Raw genomic sequence first — 20,324 nt, 5'->3', positions numbered from 1 at the left:
TCCCCCTTTCTCCTCATGCCCTCAATCTTTCCCAGCATCAGACACTTTTCCAGTGAGTCAGCTCCTCACATCAGGTGGCCAAAGTACTTCAGCATCAGTCCTTCCAATGAATATTCAGAACTGATTTCCTTTAGGATAGACTGGTTGGGTCTCCTTGCTGTCCAAGGGATTCTCAAGAGTCTTCTCCATCACCACAGTTCGAAACCATCAATTCTTCAGTGCTCAGCTTTCTTTATGGTTCAACTCTCACATCTCACATTCATATTCTCCAGTATAATTATCGGGCCAGGAGATTTCATTTTTGAGAGTTTTAGAATTATGAATTCAAGCTTTATGTTTATAGTTTTAAAGTCCCCACATATCTGACTAGAGAAATGTTTTGTCTACTTCACCAGAGGAAGCATGTCAGAGGGGACCACGCCCTGCCCTCCTGTGCTATCTTACTGCAGCTGGCTCTTTTCCCTTTCTTCCCTTGGGTGACGACAAGTATAAGGGTGGGGAGGGCAGGAAGCCTCCCTTGAGGGCACCCCAGGTGTTTCCTCACAGGCCAGGCCCTGGATGCCAAGTGTGAGACTGGGCTGCATCACCAGGGTCCTGCATTAGTGCCCACAAGGGCACTAAGTGGGATGTTCCCGGCAGCCCCCATCCCCTCATGGTTACAGGACTTGATAACGAACAGCAGGTGCCAATTTGGAGACAGACACAGAGATGAAAAGTCCCAGGCGAGGGTCCCAGCCTCATACACACTGTGCTGTTGATGCTGTCACTGCAACTGTAACAGCAAAAGGAGGCAGGTGTTGGGCATTAAAAGAGGAGTGAGTAAAAGTCAGAGAGGAAGACCACAGTAGAAGGTCTGGACTGGGGCTGCGAAGTTCTTATAAGGGATCAGCTTCACAGGCCGCTTTGATTCTGTGTGCACGCTGTAGACCCACTGTGTGCACACTCTGGGCACGCAGCTGCGTGAGCAGATGCTTGGGTCTCGTCTGGCTCAGAGGCCTGAAGGCTGTCTGGGGCGGAGTCTCGGAACTGGCTTGGTGCCTTTCTGTACTGGACTCCTTCCATGGCCGTCTGAGCCTGCACTTCCCAAATAGCAGCTGTGTCCCATTTGGCCGTATTGGGGACACAAAGGAATTGCTTTGATACCTGAGGATGGCAGTAGCAAGAGAGGGCGGTGATGAGAAGCTGGCAGGAGCTGACATGGGTTTGCCATGTAGAGGTGGAGAGCTCAGGTTTACGCAATGTGTTTACGGCCACAAAGTCAGTGGCAAAGTCCAAACAAAGTCCAGGCCTGCATCGCGGCCAATGTGACCCAAGGGTTGGTACATTGTGCTTCAGTTTTCTCACTTGTACAACAGAGAAACTGATGGTCCTAACATCCCAGTATGGTCATGAGAATTAAATGAGATAATCATGTGATAGCCGAGCACACGGCATAGATAGAGCTTGGTAAGTGCTCAGTAATATTGTTGTTCAGTTGCCCAGTCATGTCCGACTCTTTGTGACCCCATGGACTGCAGCACGCCAGGTCTCCCTGTCCCTCACCATCTCCCAAAGTTTGCCCAAGTTCATGTCCATTGCATCGGTGATGCCATCCAGCCATCTCATCTTCTGATGCCCTCTTCTCCTTCTGCCTTCAATCTTTCCCAGCATCAGGGACTTTTCCAATGAGTTGGCTGTTTGCATCAGGTGACCAAAAATACTAACCATTATTAATGTCAATAATATTAGCTATTATTATTAATATAAACTGGGTTTTACAGATGGCTCAGTGGTAAAGATTCAGCCTGCAATGCAGGAGATGCAGGAGATGTGGGTTTGATCCTTGGGTCTGGAAGATCCCCATGGAGGAGGGCATGGTAACCCACTCCAGTATTCTTGCCAGGAAAATCTCATGGACAGAGGAGACTGGCAGGTTATATTCCAAAGGGTCACAAAGAGTTGGTCACGACTAAGCACCCATACACATGCATAATATTGTTTAATGTTAATATGCTATTCTATCACCAAAGGGAGAATTACAATGATGATAGCAATATTTAGCATGAACACAAATATGGTAAAATTAGAGTTGCTTCTAGTTCCAACCAGTCCATACTAAAGGAGATCAGTTGTGGGTGTTCATTGGAAGGACTGATGTTGAAGCTGAAGCTCCAATACTTTGGCCACCTGATGCGAAGAGCTGACTCATTTGAAAAGACCCTGATGGTAGGAAAGATTGAGGGCAGGAGGAGAAGGGGACGGCAGAGGATGAGATGGCTAGATGGCATCACCGACTCAATGGACATGGGTTTGGGTAAATTCCGGGAGTTGGTGATGGACAGGGAGGCCTGGCGTGCTGCCATTCATGGGGTTGCAAAGAGTCAGACACGACTGAGCGACTGAACTGACTGACTGACTAGTTCCTAAGCATGTTTGACTTTTCATTAGAAACTAACCTGAAGCTGCGGCATTCCCTGAGGTGAATTCACCTTGTCAGCTTGTCTGTCTCCCTTGGTCCCAGATGGACTGGCTGTTCTGCCTGCCCCTCAGAACCTCTCCGTACAGTCAGTCAATATGAAGCATGTCTTGACATGGAGCCCAGTCATTGTGCCTGAAGGAGTAACACACTACTCTGTCGAGTACCAGGGGTGAGTTTTTACTGTTGTTCTTGCTATTGTTTTGTTTTTTAGTTTCTCTCCTTTAGGCAGTAGTTGATTCCTGGAGGCACAGCCCTCATTCCAGAGCTCCAGAAGGCTTTGTGAGCCCAGAGAAAGATGATTTCCTTTCATCTGCCTCCTCTGTCTTCATGGGCCCTGAGAGAACTGGAGCAACAAGGGAAGTTGTCCCATGGATTTAACAGTGAATTCTCTGGGAACACAAGCGTATATAAACACATTTTCGTGAAGCTTCTTTCCAACAGTGAGTCAGTTGTCTAAAGCTGAAGAAAATCTTAAGATGAAATGAGTTTGCCTCTGACTTGAGGAACAGAAATTATTTGGAGACTCAGATCTCTTAGGGGGCGAGGAGACCTCAGTTTTCCTGACTGTATGCTTGCCCCCAGGAGACAAAACACATTTTGACCCTATAGGTCAGCTGGTCCTTCTCTAGGTGTCCAGGCCCTCAGAGCTGTCAAGGATTGACACAGAAGGTACTCAATAAAGCTCATTAACAATTCATACAAACCAAGCAGCCACATGCGTAGACATTCTCCTCAGCTCAGGGGTACAGACCACAAAGTTTCCAGGCAGAAGATCACATTTGGAGGAGGAGACAGTAAAAACTTAAAGAAATAAGTACACTAGGTCTGCACTGTCCAACGTGGTAGCCACTAGCCATGGACAGTTATTTATACTTAAATTAATCAAAATTAAATTCAAAAGTCTGTTTCCTAGTCATATGAGCCACTTTTCAAGTTCTTAATAGCCATCTGTGGCTACCGGCTACCGTATAAAACAACACGAATACAGAAGGTTTTCACCATCACAGGAAGTTCTATCAGGCAGCACTGCTGTAGGTAAGTTCAGATAGAAATCAGTTCTAGGAGGGAGCTAAAATCCAATGCAACAGCGAGTTGGCGCTGTGGCAGCTCTTTATCTGATGGTTAGGGAAGGTCCGTCTGAGGATGTGATATTTAAGCCCATATCTGAAGGACAGGAGCAGGCAACCAGTGTGAAAGCGGGGGCAGGGCACTGAGACACAACAAACACTTGCTAAGTTGGAGGAATGGTGAGGAGGACTGTGTGGAGGGAGCGTCGCCTTTACGGGTGGAGGCAGAAGGCCAGAGAGTCTTGTCAGCCGGGAAGAGTGTGCATTCCATTCTAGGCTATTTGGAAGTCACTAAGGAGAGAAATGCTCTGCTGAGTGACAAATGGTTTGAAGGCTGGCAGGAAGGGAAGTAGGAAGATCTGTCGAGACACAGCGAGGCAAGGGGTGACAGTAGCTGAGACTAGGGTGGTGACCGTGCAGATGGAGAGACCAGGACAGAGCGGGGTTGATGCCTGGTTCTCCCTTGTCTTTGGAGAAGGAGTCAGGAAGAAAGGCTGGTTGGTGACGGAGGAGAGGGGAGGAACGGAACGTGGAGCAAATGCTTGTTTTCCTGGCCTATAAAAAGTTAGCGGAGGAGACGTTTACTTGAAACCGTCATTGAGCCTGGGTGGAAGGGCCTGGTGTGACGCTGTCCCCTCCTCTCTTTGGCCAGGGAGTATGAGAGTTTGTACACGAGCCACATCTGGATCCCCAGCAGCTGGTGCTCAGCCACCCAAAGGCCTGAGTGTGACATCACGGAGGACATCACCGCCACTGTGTCATACAGCCTCCGGGTCAGGGCCACCCTGGGCTCACTGACCTCGGCCTGGAGCACCCTGAAGCACCGCTTTAACCAAAACTCAAGTAAGGCCCTTCTCTCCTTACTCCCCCGCCCCCAGCAGCCTCTGCTTCAGCAGCAGTGCTCACTGAGACTGTTGGGATTCTTTTCAGCATCAAATGAGTCTTACAAAGTCAGAATGCTGCAAACATAAACAACCCTAACTGGTCTGTTGAAAACATTGCTAGCTGCTTCCTCTCTCTCATTCTGAAATGAGACTTTGGAAGTCATTCCTGACTGTCTCTGGAAGGAAAAGTGCTCTGGAAGTGGGTAGAGGCGCTAGGACGGCCTCTCCCTAGCGTGATCATACATCATTAACTCTTAACACTGCCTCCCATCTGAGGCCTCACTGTCCCCATCTTTGTTGCCTGTGTGAGCATCTTCTTTGGCAATAGGGTCTCTATATGATCAGAGTGACCAAACACAGCCCTTTGGAAATAAATAACTTTTCTATAGCAATGGAACCTGGCAAATGTATTGAGAAAGATGTAAGGGAAGAATCTGGATTGGTGACCAAAATGGTAGAGTGCAAACAATGCCCAGTGTGTAGAAGGGTGTGAGGGGAAAGAGCAGGAGCAGGGTCAGGATGGCTGGGGGTGAGGAAGCAGCTGGTCACATGGTGAACGGCTTCAACATGAAGTCTCATCAGATCAGTAGAGGAGAGTCATGGAAGAGGAGGGGATCTGGGCCAGGTCTGTCTACAGAACAATCTCTCTGGCTGTGGTGTAAAGTGAACTGGAGTAGGACAGACCTGCAGGCCATGGGAAGAGTGAAGAGAGGGCTGTAACATTCCAGCTGAACCAAGGTGGATCGTGATCCTAAAGGAAGGGGAGAGATGGGATGAAGAGGACAGATTCTAGAGACATGGTTGAGTTAGAAAGGACAGAGCTTGGTGGCCAGTTCCCGTGAGACAGAGTTGGGGGAGATGGTGATGGCACCCAGCTTCCAGATGGGGTTAGTAGGAATGCCATCCAAGGAAGAGAACCCAGCAGGAGTGGCTGGTCTGAGGAATAAGAGATGCTGCTGGCTTTGGGCTCTTTGAGGTTGAGATTCCTATCAGACATCATCCCATGGATGTCTGACTGGCAGTTGGGAATCAGGCCCTGGGACTCAGACAGGTCACAGACACACAAAATGAAATTAATAGCTAATGGCTTGAGAGCAGGTGAGGGTGTCCAGGGACAAGATATGAGGACAAATAGAACCAGACTAGGATTCTGGGAAACCTAGGGTTTAAAGAGAATGGAGGGGAGGGCACCAGTAGTGCTGGACAGGGAGTCAGAGGGGAGAACAGACGAGCTGCTGCTGGCCCTGAGGGAGGGCCCCAAATTGGTCCTCTTGAAAGTGGTTTCATGGAGCAGGAGGAGGCGGGATGTTGGGCAGGCTGCCCACTGGGGGATTGAGTAGAGGTGGAAAGACAGCTGTGGGCGATGATGTGACCCCCCGGGACACACAGGAAAGGCAAATGAAAGGTCTTCGGGGACCTGTATTCTCTGTGTGACAGGTGACCCTCTGCTGGGAGTGAGGACACAGGGATGTCGGGGCAGCCTCTAAATTAATGGAGTGAGTCAGAGCTTCCTGAGGAGTGTGGGGGTTGGGAGAAACCAGGAGGGTTAGAAGGTGAGGGAGCCCCTGCTGGAGGAGGTTGAGGAAAATGAAGGTGGATCTGAGAGAGAACTTGGTCCTCCAGAGTCAGACAGACGGGGTTCAAATCCTGGCTCAGCTGCTTTGTGAGAGAGGCAACGGCTTGTTTCAGTGGGTGGCTGGGGGTGAGATGAAAAATGCAAATGCTGGCGGCAGTGTTGCCTTGTAATAGCACTCAGCTATTTGTATTATTGTTATTACCCTAGGGATATGCCCAGAGCTGAGAGCCAGTGAGCAGAAGAAGAAAGGAAGAGCTAGGGGGCGGGAGTGGGACCACTGGGATGGATGTGTGTGTGTGTTAGTTGCTCACTCGTGTCCGACTCTTTGCAACCCCACGAACTGTAGCCCACCAGTCTTCTCTGTCCATGGAATTCTCCAGGCAAGAATACTGGAGAGGATTGCCATTCCCTTCTCCAGAGGATCTTCCCGACCCAGGGATCGAACCCTGGTCTCCTGCATCACAGGCAGATTCTTTACCGTTTGAGCTACAGGAAGGTCCTTCTGGAATGGATACCAGTAGGAATTTTGGTGCAGGATGTGGGCTCCTCTGCCTGCCCTCGCTCCCACGGCACTGGCAGGACATGGTGGAAGCAGTGCCAGGCCCTGGGGGAGCCGAGGGGGCACCGGAGGTTGTTGCAGCTCTACCCCCACCCACAGTGCCTAGGCAGCTCCAGCACCACCTCCCTCTGGCTCCTGGAAGCACAGGCTTCCAGCCAAGATCATTGCTGGAGGCTGGCAGCTGTTGTTGGAAATGCAGGCACGGGGCATTTGGAGATAAGGAAGTGTCTACACAGCTCTGGGGGTGGGTGTGTGCGGTAGCAACTTGTTCTTGAGAAGGCCAGTATAAACAGGAAAAGGGCTCGCTGCCGAGGAGCTGAGGAAAGGTGTCTCTGTACCTGCCCCAGAAGCAGAGGATGAGGGTCCTCACGCAGGTGGACCCAGCTGCAGAACTGGGAGGAAATTGACACTCCTCAGGGCATGACGTCTGCTTTTTGGCCTTTGAAAAACCCCACCCCGACTTCTCCTCAGACATGAAAAATCTGGTTTTAAGGCCGTCTTGGAAAGGATCCCCAGTTCTTAAAGGGAACCCTGTTGAGAGCAGCGGTTCTTAACCTCAATGCAAATTCAAGTCACAGAAGAGCTTTAGAACCCCTGATCTCTGGGACCCATCCCTAGAGTCTGATTTAAGTGATCTAAGTGCATCCTGTTCCTTGGGAGTTAAAAACACCCCACACAGCAGAGTCTAGAAACGTGGAAAGACGTGAGCTCAGGTCTGGTCATTCACTGGATGACTCTGGGAATGTCACTTAACCTCTCTGAGGGTCTGCTATGTCATCTGTAAATAGGAGTAGTATTTACTTTCTGAAACTTGCTGGTTGGATTAAATGAAATGAGTATGTAGAGTACATAGGAAAGAGGTTCCTGCCCCAACATTGTCAAAAAATCATCTGAACTGAAATGACACGTGGTCATTTTGTCTAATTCTATTCTCCACGTAGATGGAGATCAGGGGATCCAATTCTAATCATGCTTAACTTAAAAGTGGAGGAGTCAACCATCTCCTTTCTTACTGGAGGTGTTTCAGAGGCAGTTCTAGCACTGCTGTGTGCTCATATGAATCCTCTGATCCGGGTATGTTTTGCACAGTTGGCCCCTGACTTCCCAAGTCCTCCTGTCCCCTTTCCAGGCAGCTTTTTAGATGCCAGGAAATACTTTGTTCTCTGAAAACTCCCTGCAGGAACTGCCTTTCTGTTGAGTGTCCACTGACCCCAGTGCAGGAGGATTTAGCCAGAACACACTCCCAAGCCACAGCCCACCATTGGGGTGTCTTTCTGGTCTGGCAGTGTCTGAATCTGAGAGGAAGGTCTGGATCCATCATCAGTAGGCAGGGACTGAAGACTGTCTGTGTGGGCCCTTTGGTTCCTGGTCTGCTAAGTGGAAAGCATCCATGGGGTCTGCGGGTCTCTCTGTTTTGGATCCAATAACATGAAAGATGATGTTTGTGCTTAGGCTGTAATTACTAGACCTGATTCTTGGAATTTGTAAAACCCTCTGACTTTCCAACATCTCCCATAAAGCTATGAGATGAAGACTCCTTGGACTGGGAATAGAAAGGCCAACCCCATCCACAGGCTGCTGATCTGCTGATGTTTGAAAGTTAGCAGCAGATGGTATATATCTATGTGAATTGTACTAAATGGTTGTTTGTTTTTTTCATTTGCTCATCATTCACAAAGAGTTTACTGAGCACCTACTGAGTACAGTGCTTGCTTCTGCATGCTATGAAGCCACATCAAAACCCCTCCCCTCTCATGAGCCTGGTGTGTTTCCACTGATGGTTTGGTCATGGTCTCCCTGGACAGAAATCAGTCCTGTCTGGGACTGGCTTTGACTCTGCCCTTGTCTTGCCAACAGCTATCCTCACCCCACCTAGGATGGAGATCACCATGGACGGCTTCCACCTGCTTATTAAGCTGGAAGACCTGGGGCCCCATTTTGAGTTCTTCGTGTCCTACTGGAGAAGGGAGCCCGGTGCCAAGGTGAGACTTGCAGCCTGGGCCTTTGAGTCAGACTTTGGAGAAGCTCTGAGAACTGGATGAGGAGGGCCGGCCCCTGCGGTGCCCACTGTCTGGGGTGGCCAGAGGATGAGCAGGCCTGGGTGAAATGCGGGAACACAGAGATGGGTGTAGGCTGACAATGCTGGCAGCGTCAAACGCAAAGGACTGCCTTGGTCCAACCCAGACTTTGGCTGGGAACTGTCTCAGGACACATTCGCTGAAGTAGGGGGGCCACCTCCTTGCCTTAAACTCTGTCATAGTTGGATCCACAATACCTGTGCAATGCATTTCTCCCCCATCCGCATGTCTTCTCAGCCATTCTTCCCGCTGTTTAGGGGGCAGCAGACGGGGCTGTTCCAAATCAATGGGATGATTTCATAAGTATATGAGGCCGGTCCCAGCTTCTTGAGGGTGTGCATCTGGGCTGGGTGCAGAATTAGGGGCAGAGAGCCAGGAGCTAGCTTATAAACAACCCTAATTATGAGCCAATGGGCCACCCGGAATGCCTAGCCGGGGCGCGGCCCCTCCCTGTGGGGTGGGTGCTGCGGGCCAGGCTGGGTGGGAGGTCAGCTCTCTCGGAGGGAGTGGCTGAGCTGCAGCAGCAGAAGGCATGGAGCGTGGGTGCACCTGTGGAGCCCTGTCCAAGCTGAAATGGTGATAAAACCCACTCAAATCAGCGCAAGGAAAAGTAGGCTCTGTCACAAAGATTGTTATTGTTTAGTCACTCAGTTGTGTCTGACTCTTTGAGACCCCATGGAATATAGCCCATCAGGTCAGGTTCCTCTGTCCATGGGATTTTCCAGGCAAGAATACTGGAGTGGGTTGTCATTTCCTTCTCCCAGGGATCTTTCTGACCCAGGGATCGAACTTGAGTTTCCTGCATTGGCAGGAGGATTCTTTACCACTGAGTCACCAGAGAAGCCCTGTCACAAGGGTTAACACGGTGCTGTCGGGGGCTCTCACAGAATCCATGACTGGAGCAGGCCCAGAGCCAGGCTGCTGCACAGCCTCACTCACCCAGAGGCCCCTGTCTGCCTGGGGGGCCCTGGCTTCCCCCTGGGGGGTCCTCTCTACGCGCTCTGCCCATGGCCCTCGCCCCAGCTTGCCCTGACCCCTCATCACTCCTTCCTGTGAGTACCTGTGGTTGTGACTGACTCCCCTCACCATGTCCTCTCCCCTTGGTCCCTGCTTCTGGCTGCAAGTATTCAGTTCCTCAATACCAGTTCCCAGGACAAGAAATCTGACTGGTCCTGCTGATTTTATCAGGCCAGGCGTAGGGGTTGCCAGATGCTGGCTGGCCTTTGAGAGACCCTTCTCCGTCCAAGGGTACCCTGACCTAATGCCAGGACATGTGCCCCACCACACTTCCCTGGAAAGGGAGTGGCCGTGGTTTCTAGCATTTACTCCTGCTGGGTCAGGGCCCAGTGGTAGGGCCTGGCGCTGCGAGTCCAGCGGATGCAGTCGTGTGGGAGCAGATCAGGGCCTGAGCTGCAGGGAACAGGCAGGTCCCTCAGGTGTTTTGGGAGGGGAGTGCCTGCCCTGAGTCACCTGGGCTTGGCCCAGACAAGCCTCCGCAGGCCTCAGGGGGTGGCAGAGGTGGAGGGCTGTGCAGATGGAGGGACAGACAGTGGATGGGTGGATGCGTGAGGAGGCACTGCCCACTGGCTGCAGTGCTCCTCTTCACTGACCCTCTGGAAGTCGTGGCCGGGCCAAGCACCCAGTCAGCTTTCTGTCCAAGTATGAGCGTATCAGAGAGGCCTCCCCGAGCCTCTCTGCTGGTGCCTCCTTGTCACTCTCTACCTGCTTGTCCTACTCCATGATTCCTCGTAACCCTCATCACCACCTGATGTGTGTTATCAATGGTGCGGCTTCCTCATGTATGACATGAGCTCCACGAGGGTGGGAACTTTTTGTTTTGTTCAGTGCTGTGTGTCCCTGTTTTGTTCAGCGCCTGCAACTGTGCCTGGCACACAGTAGGTGCTAATAAATGAGTAATTTTAAAAAAATGAATGAATGAACAAATGGAAGAATGAGAGGAACATTCTGTATGCAGAAAGGAAATATTGACAGTGTTCCTTCCCTCCTCCTCTCCTTTTCCTGTCCCGCTTCGCTCAAGGTGTGACTGTTTTTTTGGTTTCCTAAAGGAACATGTCAAAGTGGTGAGGCCCGGGGTCCTTCCCGTGTACCTGGAGATGGTGGAGCCCGGGGTGGCATACTGTGTGAAGGCCCGGACATTCGTGAAGGCCATTGGGCGGCACAGTGCCTTCAGCCAGCCAGAATGTGTCAAGGTGCAAGGTAAGGCAGGCTGTCTGCCCCTCCTGCGTGTGCACAGCGCCTGCTCCTTCCTCTGGCTGAGTCTCCCCTTGGTTCCCCTGACCTGCTCCTCCAGGCTGCACGGGTTCTGGTGGTGAAAGTGTGCTGTGTTCTAATCCCCACTCCAACCCAGAGGTGAAAGTCCACCCTCAGACTGGGTGGGGGTCCCTTGGCTGCTGTCTGGCACACTTTCCCCTGAAAGCTTCCGAGGCCTGAGGACAGATTTTGCAAAGCTGATTGACCAGGTGGCCGCTGCCTGCGAATCAGGGGCCAGTGCAGGTGAGGCAGCTGGAGCCTCTGAAGGTCAGACCTTGTGAGGGGGTGCCCACTGGGTAGCACAGCCGCCGTCAGCTGGGAGGGGCCTGATGGAAAGTCTGTAGAATCCTCTTCTTTAATTTTTTCCCTTAAATTTTTTATGATCTAAAAACCTACAGTGAAAAGAAACAAAATGAAACCCCACATCCCATGATTCTGTCATACAGACACCACCAGTGACATTTGTGTATAGCTTTTTAGTTTTTAAAATATAATTTTGAATATTTGGTACATATATATTTCAAAAAATATGATAAGAATTTGGAATTGGCTTCCTCCTCCTCTTCCTCATCCATGTCATTCCTACCCACTCCCCCATAGGAGTTAGCTCTTTGTATATCTTTCTGAAAACTTTCCAATGCATTTACAAGTAAATGGGAATAAATTATTATATATTTTTCTTCTTTTTAGCACAAATTGTAGCATATTCCATGCACTGTTCTGGATCTTTTTATGTCTTCCGGATCTATAAAGTCTTTTTCACTTTATACATATTCTATATTTTTCCATATCTAAAAAAGAATTTCTTTATCCTTCTTTTACTAGCTACCTAGTATTCCATTGTGTGTTGTGTACCTATAACTAATTTAACTACCCCTCTATTGAGGGATGGGCTTCCCCGGCGGCTCAGCAGCAAAGAATCTGCCTGCAAGGCAGAAGACACAGGAGACAAGGATTTGATCGCTGGGTTGGGAAGATCCTCGGGAGGAGGGCATGGCAACCCAATCCAGTATTCTTGCCTGGAGAATCCCATGAACAGAGGAGCCTGCCAGACTACAGTCCATAGAGTCACAAAGAGCTGGAGATGACAAGCAGCTGAGCACACGCGCACGGTATTGAGAGGTATTTAGGTTTTTTCCTGATATTTTGCTATTAGAGTCAATGCTCTCATTAGTTACCTTGTACATAGATCATTTGCTGGTGTATGTGAAGGATAAATTCCTGGCAGCAGAGTTGCTGGGTCGAAGGCATACACATTTGAATTTTGACTGCTGTTTCCAAATTATCCTCTAAAAGGGTGTTATCCTTCATGTAGACATATGTTCCAGTTGTATTATACATATGTTTTGTGTCTGCTTTTTCACAAATATCATATCAAAAACATTTTTCATGAAGACTTTCTGATTACCATTTTATACTATTTTTTGAAACCATGTAGGTCAAGCTTGTTAAAAAAAATTCAAACAACAGAGAGGTATGTAGAGGAAGGAGTGTGCGTATGTGTGTGTGAGCTCAGTTGCTCAGCTGTGTCTGACGCTTTTGTGAGCCCAGGGACTATAGCCCGCCAGGCTCCTCTGTCCATGGAATTTTCCAGGCAAGAATCCTGGAGTGGGTTGCCATTTCCTCCTCCAGGGGATCCTCCTGATCCAAGTTTTCCATTCTCTCCACACCACTGAGGAGGTTTCCTTTGGCAAGTGTGGTGTTTAATTTTGCGATCATCGTGTGAGGCCAGAACTCACAAGCACAGTTGGGACTGTACTGTGCCTACAGCTCTGTACCACCTCACCTTCACTTGGTATTGCTATTGTGAACACCTGTTCATGTCAGTACATATGGATCTACCTCATTTTTAAAGATGCATAACAAGCCAGTATGTGGATGTGTCCAAATACATGTAATAGCACCGCGTAACCAGGAATATTCTGTGCTTTCCAGTGTTTTGTGACTACCACCCATGCTGCAGTGAACAAGCTTGTGTATATTATGTATCCTAATTCTCATTTTAGTAGCTGACCTCCTGACCTGCCATGCTGATATTTGATGATGTAGTAAATCATCCTCTACTTGGGGATATTTAGGTCATTTCCATCTGCTTTTTTAAAAAAAGTATTTAGTTTTGTCTGCTGGGTCTTCCTTGCTGCATGTGGGATTTCTCTAGTTATGCCACGCGGGGGCTATGTTCTACGTGCAGTGCTCAGGCTTCACGTTGCAGTGGCTTCTCTTGTTGCCGAGCGCGGGGGCTTCAGTAGTTGCAGCTCGTGGGCTCTAGAGCACAGGCTCGGTGGTTGTGACACATGGGCCTAATGGTTCAGTCTCATAGGCTCTTCCCAGACCAGGGATCAAACCCATGTCCCCTGCATTGGCAGGTGGATTCCTAACCACTGGACTACTCCCGGAAGTACCCATTTCCATCTGCTTTTGAAGATGATGTTCATTTTCACTGATTCATTCATTCATTCAGTGAATAATTACTGAGCACTGTCGCTGGGATATAGCAGACAAGTCCCTGCCCTCACTGAGCTTACCTTCTAGTTGAGTAGACAGACAAGTGAGCAAATGAGATGGTTTCCCTTGGTGGTTCGTGCTATGAGGGAACACATCAGAGCATGCTGGGGTGGAGGGAGGTGCAGGTGTGCTGCTTTGGGCTCAGCAGACAGCTGGTTACGAGGCTGTGGCTCTAATCTAGACGTTGCTGTGAATTGCTTTATGTGTATGTTTTGTCTTCTTTGGAATCTACTCACAGGAGCGGATGAAAGAGTCTGAACATTTGTGTATCTCCTGATGCATGCTCTGTGCTCACTCAGTCGTGTTTGACTCTCTTGCAACCCCGTGGATTGTACCCCACCAGGCTCCTCTTTTCATGGGGTTTTCTAGGCAAGAATACTGGAGTGGGCTGCCATTTCCTTCTCCAGGGGATCTTCCTGACCCACAGATTGAACCCATGTCTCCTGCATTGGCAGGCAGAATCTTTACCACTGAGCCTCCTGGGAAGCCCCATCGCTTGATGTGTACTGCCAAAATAGTTTCCAAAAGCACTGAGGAGACCCTCCCAGCTTTTCTGCAGCTGCATCAGCTGTGCCACCCTTCACACTGTGGGTGAGCAGCCCAGCTCAGAGGGGCTACGCGAATAGGACAGAAAGATGGGAAAATAACCCATCCCCCACTTCCACATCTCCAGATGCTCAGACTTGGCACTTTCTTAGTAGCATTTGGAGCACAGCCCTCCCTGCGTGACCTGGGGTAAGTCACTTAACCAGCGCCAGAACTTGATACATCAGAGTTGTTATGTGACTGTGTACTGAATTCAGTATTTTCCTCCATAATACGGATCAATGCCAAAAGAAAATTGTGAAACACACTTTGTTTTCAGTTACCGCCCAGCTTCCTTCTGGGCTGTGCTCTTGGGCGCCACCCCCTCATCCTGCCTGGGGGCCTGGCTCTCTGCCTTCCTCCTGGCAGTGGTGCCGAGGTGCATTCAAACACAGCTAGTGCTTAATGCACGAGGCTCGCCCCTTTTCCTTCTCAAGAAAAAGGCTGTCATCATCCTTGGCTTTCTGGAAACCAATCTGGATTCTAGAAAAACAACTGAATGGTGGTCACTCTTGTCCCTGGGGCATATGTCAGATCTCAGGGTGCCGGAGTCTGCTGTCTTGATCCATCTGCAGAGCCAACCCCAGGAAGGCCAGGGAGGCCCAGAACTGGCGAGCAAGCAGGTCTTCAAGGCTGTCTCCTAAGCCAGTTCCTGTCTTTCTGTTTCCAGGAGAGGCCCTGCCTCTGGCGCTGGCCCTGTTCGCCTTCGTGGGCTTCGTGCTGATCCTGGTGGTGGCGCTGCTCTCCGTCTGGAAGATGGGCCGGCTGCTCCGGCACTCTTGCTGCCCCGTGGTGATGCTCCCTGACACCTTGGTAACTGCTGTTCTTCCTTTCAGTGTGATGCGCTGTCCAGATGTTGGTTGGGCCTGAGTGGGGCATGGACCTCCGCTTTATGGGTTTACAAGCATTTGCACCAAGAAGGGAGAAGGACCTCCCTTCTCATCAGAGGGGCTGGGAGACCGCCCTTCTGGGTGGGGGGTGGCCTCCCCCAGGCTCCCATCAGGCCTCTGCTGCTTGCCCCTAGGGCCTGGCACAGCCAGGGCAGCAGGTGTGTAGCCCAGCCCAGGAGCTCGGCGTTCCAGGAATCATGCAAAGTCTTACTCTAAGGACCGGCCTGCCGGGCCTTCTTGGCCTCCTCCAATCATTATAACAGCAGCTACATCCAGAAACATGTTCCAGCACAACAGAGTCAATTCATACAATCATACACCAAGAGCATCCTGGGTTCTTGGCGTGAGGCACACATGTGTGAGTGTGGGGCATGTGGACAGTGCTCTGCCTTTGGCTGGGGCAGGGGAACTATCTGGACCTGCCCAGTGACTACCCAAGGTGAGGGGTCCCCACAGCTTGCAAGCCAGGAGAACCCTGGGCCATCAATCTGAGTCTCCCAGTGAGGGCAGGCCCTGTGGACTTTGCAGGGGTGGGGGGAAATGCAAAAGCAGTCCTCCATGTTGCATCTGTACAGAACTTAAGGAGCACAAGGAAAGCCCTCAAATGACAAGAGCTCCTAGGAATCCTAATGCATTCTGTTCTTCTTGTTGTTCAGTCACTAAGTCGTTTCTGACTCTTTGCCACCCCATGGACTGCAGCATACCAGGCTCCTCTGTCCTCCACTATCTCCCAGAGTTTGCTCAAATTCCTGTCCATTGAGTCAGTAATACTATCTAACTGTCTCATCCTCTGCCACCCCCTTGGCCTTCTGCCTTCAATCTTTCCCAGCATCAGGGTCTTTTCCAATGAGTCGGCTCTTCACATCAGGTGGCCAAAGTATTGGAGCTTTAGCTTCAGCATCAGTCCTTCCAATGAATATTCAGGGTTGATTTCCTTTAGGATTGACTGATTTGATCTCCTTTCAGTCCAAGGGACTCTCAAGCTTCTGTGAAAATCCAAGCAACTGAGATGAGACCAGAGACAAGAGATTCTGTGAGAGAATGTCCACTTTGGTCCATGGAAGATAAATGCCATGATACTTGACCCCCCTTTGATTCTCTGTTCCCCTTACCATCCTTCCTACATTGTTCCAATGTCTTCCTATATGCATCCCTTTCCATAAGGCTTTTAGTTTCTGTTCTGTTTCTCCCAGATTTTAACGTGAACAGTTTCTCTGAGTGTATGCATTTCCCGCAGTACTGTGTGAGAAATAGATTGCTAGTGTCCATCAAACCCCAAACAAGTCCTGGAGCTGCACTCCTCCCCTGCCATCACCCCCATCCTCAGCCTCGAGTTTAGCACAGCCTAGCTGCACTTCAGCATTGGCCTTAGTCATGGATAATCCTCCAAACTATTAAAAAGCAGCTTCTAGCCAACCTTGCAAAATCCATGCATCTTTCCAACTAAACCATGGAAAATTACCAAGTGGAAATCCTTGACAAGCTTCAAAAAGTCCTATTGAGCTTGTAAGTGTGTTATCTGTTTGGATTAAACATTTCATGTCTACATCTGTAATTTTACAGTTGGTGATGGTTGCACTCTGAAATATACCATTAAGAATGTCTTTCCATTCAAGTTTATATCACTAAGGAACAGTCTAAAGCAAAAATATATATATGCAAGGAGAATTATATTAAGACTGCTCGGTGTGTGTTCCCGATTTCAAAATATAATGTGTTTTCCTTGTCTTTTATCCATAACTGCTTTATGGAGATGGAAGCTTTGGTGCTAAAAGTCTTACTTTCCTTCTGTGACTCACTTTATTCTTTCTCTTCTTGCTGTCACATTCCACTGTAATGTGGGTAGCAAACATCAAGATGGCCCCAAGTTAGTCGTCTCCAAATTGAGATATGCTTCAATGGACTATCCCAAGTCTGACTTTGTGTGCTTCATAGAAAGTGGAGTTTGTGAACAGAAACAGGCTCAGAGACTTAGAGAACAAACTTACAGTTGCCAGGGGGACGTGATACTTAGGGAGTTTGGGATGGACAGGTACACACTGCTGTATTTAAAGTGGATAACTGACAAGGACCTACTGTGTAGCTCATGGAACTCCACTCAATGTTATGTAGCAGCCTGAATAGGAGGGGAGTCTGGGGGAGAATGGATAAATGTATATGTATGGCTGAGTTCCTTTGCTGTCCACCAGAAGCTATCACAACATCGTTAACTGGCTATGTGTTGTGCTAAGTCACTTCCGTCACATCTGACTCTTTGTGACCCTGTAGCCCACCAGGCTCCTGTGTCCATGGGGTTCTCCAGGCATGAATAATAATCGACTATACCCCAGTACAAAATAAAAAGTTAAAAACAAAAAAAGAAAGTGAAGTTTGTGAACTCAGATGCCTCGGGGGCCCAGACAGGTACAGAAGAATAAAAGGGCCCAGACAAAAGAAGAGTGTACAGTACAATAAATGTGACTTAAGAGGGAGAGATATGGGGACCAAGGCTCACATGCCCCAGCTAAAGAAAGCATCTGCTTCTCGGTTCTAGCAGGTTGCTACCAAGAGGGGATGTGAGCTGGTGGTCCCTGGGCTCCATGTTTGAAATGAGAAACCAGAAATCCAGACTTTATAATAAATCTCCTGATTTTTGAATGTTAAGGGCTAATTCAAGTATATATATATATATATATTAGCTAAACCTTGCTTGAAAGTTTGTTCTAACCTATGGGATGACAGTTTTGTACCTTCTGAAATTCTGAGATTCTGCTGTTTCACTTTAACATTCTAGAACTACACCATCCAAAACAGTAGCTGCTAGCGTATGTGATTTACTAAGCACTTGAAATGTGACTGGTCCAAATTGAGATATTCTGTAACTATAAAATATATAATAGGTTTTTAAGGCAATACAAGGAGAGTGTAAAATAGTTTATTTTATATCAATATTTATTTAATTTATATCAATATTTTATACTGATTATATATTGAAATAACATTAAAAAATAAAGTATATTATTAAAATTAATTTTACCTATTTCTTTTTAGTTTATAAAATGTGCTACTAGAGGATTTTTAATTGCACATTTCCGTTGGACAGCACTGCTCTAGAGTTTAAGAAACAATCAGGTATGAGCACCGCAGATGTAGGTAGCCCGCGTCCTGAGAATGAGTGGACCATCAGTGTGAATTGAGGGCAGCCTCCACACTGACATCCTGTTTGGTGAGCCCTGCTTGTACACTGTCCTTGTCCATTATTTGCCTGTGGACGCAGGAGTGAGCCCTGAAGCCACTTCTTTACAAACAAGATCCAGAGCAACTGACTTAAATCTATTGTCTCCTGGGGGCTGGGGTGGAGGAAACCATGGTGCCCACCTGTCTTTGCCCATGTGCCACTCTTCAGAGTAATGATGGTAATGATGGGCAGGGCTTCAGGAGGAGCTGTTTAAGAGTCAAGTGAGTCTGGTGGAAGCGACTGAGTTAGCAACAGTGGAGAGAGTTACCCTGAAAGGAAGATACCTGCATTTTTACCATCAGTTATGACGATGTATTGGGGTCACTGGGAGAAGATGGCAAGCAAGTGAAATATGAGTAGGAAGGGACTTCTGTTTATGGAGCACCATCCCTGGAGCGGACACCCTGCTAGTACTGTTTGTAGAGCGCCTTGGACCAGGTCACTATTCTCAGAGCTCTCTGGTGGAAGAAGGCTAGATTTTTGGAACCATCACTACATGCTGGGCTTTTGTGGGGCAGGGTCCCTAAGGAGGCAGAACCCAAGAGATCCACTGGTCAGTGATGTGGGAGGTGATCTCAGTAAAATGGCAAGCCCATGATCTAGGGGTTAGAATTGTCTTTGGGGCTTTTTTTAAGTTTATTTATATGGCTGCATTGGGTCTTGGTTGCAGTACATGGGAAATCTGTTGTGCCTCAGCGACTCACTAACTGTGGCTCATTCCAGAATGTGTGGGTTCAGTAGTTGCGAAGCATGGGTTTAGTGGCTCCGAGGCACATGAAATCTTACTTCCCTGATCAGGGACTGAACCGGTGTCCCCTGCATTGGAAGGCAGATTCTTAACTATTGGACCACTAGGACGTCTCTTCGGGCTTTTTTGTTGCTAGAAAGTTAATGAGTGAAATAGTTGGGATTTTTGGTGATATTCTCTTCAACTATGACTATGACTATTAAGCTAATGAATATGAATGAAAATTGTCTTTCAGAAAATAACAAATTCACCCCAGAAGTTAATCAGCTGCAGAAAAGAAGAAGTAGAAGCCTGTGTGACTTCAGGGCTGTCTTCTGAGGGGCTCCTCAAGGCCTGGATCTAGCAGATGAAGCCGAGAAATCTGGGCTGCAGGACGGGAAAGCCATGAGGGGAAAGGCCGCGCTTGTTTTCCTTCAAGGACAAAAGACAAGAGAAGAGCCTGCTATGTCCGCGTCTAGAAGCAACTGTCAGAGGCAGGGTGGTATGGCTGATGGAGTGCTAAGAGAGGGTCAGGGGATGTGACCTCCAACACTGGATCTCTGCCATCTACTAGCAGGATGACCCTGGGGGAAAATGACTTAGTCTCTCTGCCCCTCAGTTTCCTCATCTGTACAATGGTTAACTAAACTTGACCATTAAACCATATGTGTATATATATCCATATTATCTCTCTGCCACTTGCAGAGCTGTCGGGAAATTGGCAACATTGTACATTGTGATTAGTTCTGCTTTTCTGAAGAGCAGCAGGTCCATGTGTAACAGGGATGATCAGAGACTACACAAGCAATGGCCACTTTCCTGGAGGAAACTTTGAAGACGAAAGGAAGGCTGGGTACAACGAGGTTGATTTCACTTCAAGCCAAATGCCTGTGCATGCAAGTGGGCTAAGTCACTTCAGTTGTGTCTGACTCTGTGACTCTATGGACTGTAGCCCGCCTGTGCAGAGGTGACGGAATGGCTCAGCCAGCAATAAGATCTGTGGCCTAGAGGGAGACTACAGCCCCACTGAAAACGGGCTGCGCATGGATGCTGCTGACCCGTGAAATGCTGTGCAGGGTGAAGAGGGTGTGCACACTGAGGACAGCAGCTGAAATGAGTGTGCATGATGCGATGAGACTGCAGAAGGCTGTCGATCACAAGTGTAATGTATTCTGTATTCCTTTTTCCTGTGGAGTTGATACAATACAGCATGAAAAATAAAAGAGGTCACCTTGGGTAATCATTTTGGTTTCTTCCAAAACACTAGTCTTTAGGGTTCGAGTTATATCATCAACCTTGAGTCCAGGCTGCATGAAGGCCACCTTTGGTTAGGATGTTGGGGGTGACCCAGGTAGGGGATGGAGCAGGGATAGAGTGGGGGACAGCATCTGGCTGCATGGGGGCTCTGACTGAGGCAAGTTGCTCCTGGGTATTCCTGGGGGCCTCACACTACAGGAAATCCCTTGGGGAACTCTTTTCTTTAAGATAGCCCCTCAGAGCGTCCTTA

General features: G+C 48.8%; 1 protein-coding gene across 3 annotated transcripts in view; it reads left to right on the top strand.

Annotated features, from left to right (window-relative positions):
* The window catches only part of IL20RB (interleukin 20 receptor subunit beta), a 34,518-nt gene extending 14,461 nt beyond the window's left edge, over positions 1-20,057 (top strand). For 2 of the 3 annotated variants that reach the window (XM_043474334.1, XM_043474335.1), the window contains exons 2-7: positions 2,501-2,627; positions 4,178-4,368; positions 8,402-8,526; positions 10,689-10,839; positions 14,654-14,796; positions 19,074-20,057. In XM_043474334.1, the coding sequence (XP_043330269.1) occupies positions 2,501-2,627; positions 4,178-4,368; positions 8,402-8,526; positions 10,689-10,839; positions 14,654-14,796; positions 19,074-19,181 (845 nt within the window). In that variant the 3' untranslated portion in view covers positions 19,182-20,057. Of the gene's footprint in view, positions 1-2,476; positions 2,628-4,177; positions 4,369-8,401; positions 8,527-10,688; positions 10,840-14,653; positions 14,797-19,073 lie in introns of all 3 variants that reach the window. The other variant, XM_043474333.1, reaches the window with a different exon arrangement.
* The last annotated feature ends 267 nt before the right edge of the window (positions 20,058-20,324 follow it).

This window comes from Cervus canadensis, chromosome 7 (assembly GCF_019320065.1).
Source record: "Cervus canadensis isolate Bull #8, Minnesota chromosome 7, ASM1932006v1, whole genome shotgun sequence".
Taxonomy (NCBI): Eukaryota; Metazoa; Chordata; class Mammalia; order Artiodactyla; family Cervidae; genus Cervus; species Cervus canadensis.
Note: the sequence above shows the minus strand (reverse complement) of the source record. Positions and strands in the feature narration are given on the sequence as shown.